The sequence below is a fragment of the Brachionichthys hirsutus genome, chromosome 7, assembly GCF_040956055.1.
Source record: "Brachionichthys hirsutus isolate HB-005 chromosome 7, CSIRO-AGI_Bhir_v1, whole genome shotgun sequence".
NCBI classification, from domain to species: domain Eukaryota; kingdom Metazoa; phylum Chordata; class Actinopteri; order Lophiiformes; family Brachionichthyidae; genus Brachionichthys; species Brachionichthys hirsutus.
The window spans coordinates 6,886,161-6,892,160 of record NC_090903.1 but is presented as its reverse complement, the minus strand read 5'-3'; the positions used below and the strand labels follow the sequence as shown (position 1 = coordinate 6,892,160).

The following is a 6,000-nucleotide window of genomic DNA, read 5'->3' as shown; positions in this document are numbered from 1 at the left end:
TCGGCAGGGAAGCAGATCGCGCCTTCTCCTCCGCGTAAATAACCGGATTTCAGCTGCGCGCCCGGACTCTGTCCATCCGGCGCGTTTATTCTCTCTCTTTGGGCGTTACATCTGGAAGCAAACTTGGAGGGCGGGCTTAAATTAAGGTAAATATTTTCTGTCTAAAGCGGTGGGTTTATTAGTAGAGTTGGAGTAAAAGTGTGCCATTCTCTCTCCCTCTCTCTCTCCCTCTCTCTCTCTCTCCCCATCTCACTGATGCTGAGATTCGTCTGAAGCAGATCTTGATGTGGAGGTTTCGCCCGAACGGCTCTGAGTTTACAGGCTTTCAAACACACCGACAATATGTACTGTCCTGATTTAGAGGATGTCAGCTCAGTGGAGCTTAAATTCATGATGCGTTATTTTGCTCCAACTATCTAGCGTCCCGTGTAGGTATTGGATTACATGTGTGGAAGGCATTTTTCACTAATGCGCGACTGCAAGATACTACGATCAAAATATTTTCCTAATTGCAGTCGGACCTTTTGAAGCTGCCTTTGTTTGTCAGATGTTTGTCATATTATTGATGATGTGATGAACCGGTGAATTCCGGTGCGGACTACGTTCCACCGGTTTTCATCACATTTGCTGTTTTCGTTGATGTTTCAGGCTGTTTAACACGATCTCTAGTATATGCAGCAGCTGCGTTTTTATTCTTTGCAATTAAACTAATCGCTGATATTTGTAAACTGTCTTTTTTTTTTTTTTTTACATTTCATTAATTAACGCGTTTTAGGGGTTGTAAGGAAAAGCAGATTCCGGCTCATATTTCGAGTGAGGAATATCGATAACATGATGAGGAGCCCATTTCGGGGGTCCGACCCGGTTCGGCTTCCACAAACCGACCATTGTGAATCAAATGACGCACTTTCTCTCGGGTTCGGTCTCCCAGAGAGGACAGACCAGAGAAATCCGACCGTATGTCGGAATGCTGCTGACAACGGGAACGTTCAAAGTGATAAAAAATAGTTTTGATATTTTATTTTCTTTTGACTAAAGTGTGAATCAGGCTGGCCGTTGGTGTTTGTTTTAGGACGATAAACATCTGGGCGCGTACAATGAGGCAGAGGAGGTGATGAGAGCTGATGTTTTTTATTGAAACGCCGCACAATGCTGAGCTGTGTTTTTTTTTCATTAAAATGCACGATTTTATTTAGATGAGAAAACTATATATTGTATCTGTGTATACTGTAATTCCTTTTCATGTATACACAGCATGCAAAAACACAGACCCCTGAGCTGAAGTATAAGTGTGGATGCAGTGATCGGGTCCAGAGCTGCTGTTTGCCTCCTGGAAACCCTGCTGAGATGAATCTGATAGAGCCTGTGTTTATTAATAAAGTCATTTTTATATGGAATAGGTTTGCTAACCAAGCCTTATCATAGTATCTCTGACTTTTGTATAAATATTTGGCCAAAGTGAGTCTGAAAATTATTATCTAAGCAGAAAATACTGGTAGTGTAATAAATGTGCATTTCTTTTGCAGAGCGCTTGGGGACAGACGACGGCCTTGAAACCAGACTGCTTATTTTTGCTGAGCTTATCAGCCAACGTTCCTCCATGTGTCATTTTTATTCTAATTGCTGCAAAGGATGCAGGGTGAAAGGCCCTAAGCAAAGGCTTCCAGTCGTCCGCCAAAGAATACTGGAATGAACATGAAGATTAAAGCTGCCATTTCATCTCAAGTGAAACCGTGCACACTCTAACTGGCACCAGAAGGGACAGCTCCATAATTACATGAATTAGACTGAATGTGGCCGGTGGATATTTGAAGGCTTCTAAATAACCATGGCAGAGAGGACCTTTGCACAGTTCAAACTATTTTGGCGTGAACAGTAAGAGGTTTGGCCTGCGGTCTGGATATTATAAGGGAATGTCGGCCAAGTCCTTTGCTAAGCAAACACACCATAACATTTAGTCTCATGTCTTACAATGCATCAGTTCATTCTTGTCTGTCAATGTAGACAGTCAGTTACTTGCCAGTTAAGTCTCCTGCAGTCGACACAACATATTTCCTGTTTGCGCAAAGGTTCTTAAAGATATATTCCACCCGTTAAGTCCCTATTCACCCACACTATTTGTGATCACACAATGGTTTTACAAAAGCAACATGGTGCCCATGTCATATGGCTTGGTCTGCTCATTTGGTGCTTTGTAGAAACAGGCACTTGCCTAGAATTTACGGGTGCGGAGGGTCAGTGGGCCAGATTTCCAGTGTGGAATGCATGTTGTGAAAGTGAAATGAGTTTTAACATGAAAACAAAAAGCTCCCAGGGACTTCTGGTTTACTTTGATGATGAGGGCTTCTGTGACTTTTTAGAACTTCTGATACTGAATGGTAAACTCAGCCTCCGTTTTTCCATCTTCTGTGCCGAGCCCGCAACCGTTGTGTCCGACGCAGCAGTCAACGATAGCCAGTGGCATGCGGTCACAATAAGGAGAAACTTTAAGAACACAACCCTAACAGTGGACGGCGAGGCAAAATGGGTGGAGGTGAAGTCAAAAAGACGGGATATGACTGTTTTTAGCGATTTGTTTGTTGGTGGAATACCACCGGAACTACAGTCTGTCGCATTACGACTGACATCAGCCACAGTCAAGGATCAGCCACCTGTCACTGGATGGATAACGGACATAAAGGTCAACAACACGGAGGCTGTCATGATCAACAATGAAGGAGTCTTGCGTGACCTCTGTGGGGTAGCCAACATGTGCTTAAATGGAGGAGTCTGCAGTTTAATCCACAACGAACCAACGTGCGACTGTTCTCAGACGGGGTTCCAAGGAATGGACTGCAGTGAAGGTAAGACATCTTTATTCAGTTTAGACCTTACATTCTATCAGGCAGACATACGACCTAAGCCTTTCCGGTCATCTACAATATGAACCAACGAACCAAATGAATTAAAACAAGTCCACCATTGTAATTTACATCAATCCTGAAGTAATACATTCCCTTCCTTGTGAGGCCTATATCTGTCTTAGCCTCACAACGTGTGCCAGCGATCTGCAACACAGTTTGTAATCAACAGATCTCCGGCAAGGCGTAATTAGCAAAGCATGCAGACGTTCTCCATCCCCAAAGGTGTCTCTCATTTTTGTCAAACAGGTCTGAAGGGATTGGTTGACCTATGAGATCTCCTCGCCAATGTGGTTACCTCAAATCCAAGTGCAGGAGTAACCATTTACAAATCAGATGGAGGGAACATGAATGATATCATTGTGTTGTGCCCAAGAAAGAAATGTGAAGATTTATGCTGTCAGCAGAAGAGGATTAAAATGCACTGAATCACTAGGTGACACTTTTCTATTAGCTGACAGCTGACAGGAGCATCGTTATTATCGACGAGGGTTTGTAGCTTTGCCATTAAAAGTGCAGAATTACGATCATTAGCATCACATTTTCTACAAACTAAAAGTAAATGCATCACAGCTTCATTGCTGGGCCTGTAATTCCAACAGGAGAGCAGCCCTAATTACTTTCTTTCGTGATTGTACAGAACACTGTTGCTTAATTCAGGTGAATGAGATGAGATGAAAACCCAGCTGATCAATGCTAAAAGGGAACATGGCGTTCTCTGTGTTAGCGAGACAAGTCTCTGTTGCACTAAAATAGGGTGATTATTGCGTCAAGATCTGTTTTTAATTCTCACACTCCTTATTATTCATGAAGAAGATGCATTTCTGAAAAAGGGCGGAGCTTCCCACATGTTAACAGTTTACCGTGGTGGAGAGGAGCTGGTCTGATGGTCAGACCATGAGCTGGGGGGGGTCTACATATGTGTATGTATGTGTGACTGGAAGTTTGAATGGTTTTGTCTCTTTTAAAAATCTCTCTTCATGATCTCATGTACCTTTTTATCCAAGCATGTACATGTCTTATTAACAAAAAGCTCATTAAACCAGCATTGGATGGGCTACTAATGCGGCAAAAGATATTCCCATCTGACTACCATCAGTCACTGAAGCACATAAGCAGAACCGCTAATTAAAATTTTCTGCCGTATCCAGGTTTTGTTGCGGTGTTTGTACATCGAGTGGAGGTTCTGTTTTTAACAAGCTCACACACAGACAGGACGGCTGAGTGTTGCTGTAGTTCGCTAAAAGGCTGCTGCTGTTGGGCGACATTAAGTGTGAGATTATTTAAAGCACTACACATCAATGATAAATGAGAGTTTGTATAGCAATTGAAGCTTCATGAATAAATCTGCATCGGAATTTAACTGTGGCAGTAAATATTCTTGGACACAGCAGCCAAATGGCTTTGTTGTTCCCTTTCTTGCTCTTATTAAATGCAGACTCTCCACAGTGTCATCGCACTAGGTTTTAACTGCATCACCACTATGCATTTCACTTGTTTGGTTTGTACCTGTGGATGAGAGATCAGTTTTGCTTTTAGTGTTTGAGTGTTAAAAAGAGAAATTATTGCATTGTTGCTTTTTCTATTATTCTTGCTAGTAGAGTTAAAAAAATTATTTTAAAGCGCAAATGTCCTCTTCGTGTCCTTTTCTATTTTATGGATGCTGCATTCCTCCAGAAGACTCTGTTGTATTTCACAGTAAAATCTCTGTCATACGACAGCAATGGTTTTACTTGACATGCATGCTGCTGGTGTTGACTTTTAAATCCCAGGTCACTAGCCAAATATATATATAAAATTTTTTTTTTAATATGAATTAGTGCTATTCAATTGCACATTTAAAGATGTTGGTAATATGCTTGAGTCAATAATAAAACTAATTTTCAAAGGTTAACTTGGCATTCCTCTATAAATAATTCAAGGCTTAATATTTAATAAGAAGGTAGAGAATTAGCTTATGAGTATTTTTATCCTACTGGCTCTTGAAGTGAGAAAATAAGTGCCAGTATTGACCTTATAAAGATGAAAATACATGTTTTGGACGCACACATGTACTGTAGTTAACCAAGGGTCAGACATTTTAATTACTGTATCAAAAAACAATTAATAACATACAAATACAGTCTTCCCTTATTTAAAGAATGAGTAGAGCTACAGAAACAGCATGAGGTATAAACAAACAACAATAACAAACCAACATAAATAAGCTGAATAGTGGTAGGGTGTCCAAACATTGCCTTTTGAACATCCAATTTAGAAAAAAAACACATTTTTCATAGTTGAGAAGAAACATTGATTTGGGCCTGCAAAAATAAAATAAAGAAACAAAGATTGGACTCAACCAGGGCTCTTCTAATTGAAGTTCCTATACATTGCACCTCTTTAGGTCACTTTTGCCACAACAAAAAGCCATGCAAGTGACTGGTAAGCAAGCAAGCAGTATGATGTCATGGTTAACCAATCAGGCAAAATGGACCGAGCAGACATAGTCGAAGTGCAAGCTAGTTTGGTACATCTGCACATTAACCTTATTTGTTTACATCGGAGTTTGAGATGAGAAAGCACATGCTCCCAGTGCTTCACTTCCACCATGTTTTCCATTTCCTCTCGATGGATTAGAGTGGCAGAAACTACACCCTTTTAGACAGGAGGGGTGAAGGCAGGCCTCTACGGTCGTTGGCAGGCTCGGATCATTTAGTCCCCGATAGAAAGCAAGTAGGCAGATGAGAATGGGAACAGGTGAGCATTACGCTCGGCCTCCTGAGTAACACTGTTTATTTATGGAAACCATGAATTGCCCAGAGAAGGGCAGAAAACGTGTCAAATGTGGAAGTGCCGCATTCAGTGAGTTGTGGCCCACTTTGTAAACTGGATTTTGCCTCTATCATTTGGTAAACTAGAAAAGGGTTGTATTCAAAAGGGTTTGAAACACCGACATATTAATTTAGCAGCAAAAAAAAAGAATTATAATACAATTTATGGAAGTTACATTCTTCAGGCTACCCTTGCCATTTCCTACAGACTTAGTTTTTATGAAAGATGAACTCATTTCACAAGTTTAAAGGTAAACAGTGAGAAGAAGAAAAGCGTCTGAAACATT

The 6,000-nt window shown here is 41.0% G+C and overlaps 1 protein-coding gene across 4 annotated transcripts in view; it reads left to right on the top strand.

Moving 5' to 3' along the window:
- Window positions 1-2,131: 2,131 nt before the first annotated feature.
- The window catches only part of LOC137895858 (neurexin-1a-like), a 200,125-nt gene continuing 196,256 nt past the window's right edge, over window positions 2,132-6,000 (top strand). For 3 of the 4 annotated variants that reach the window (XM_068741384.1, XM_068741383.1, XM_068741382.1), the window contains exon 1: window positions 2,132-2,843. In XM_068741384.1, coding sequence (XP_068597485.1) covers window positions 2,132-2,843 — 712 coding nt within the window. Of the gene's footprint in view, window positions 2,862-6,000 lie in introns of all 4 variants that reach the window. The other variant, XM_068741381.1, reaches the window with a different exon arrangement.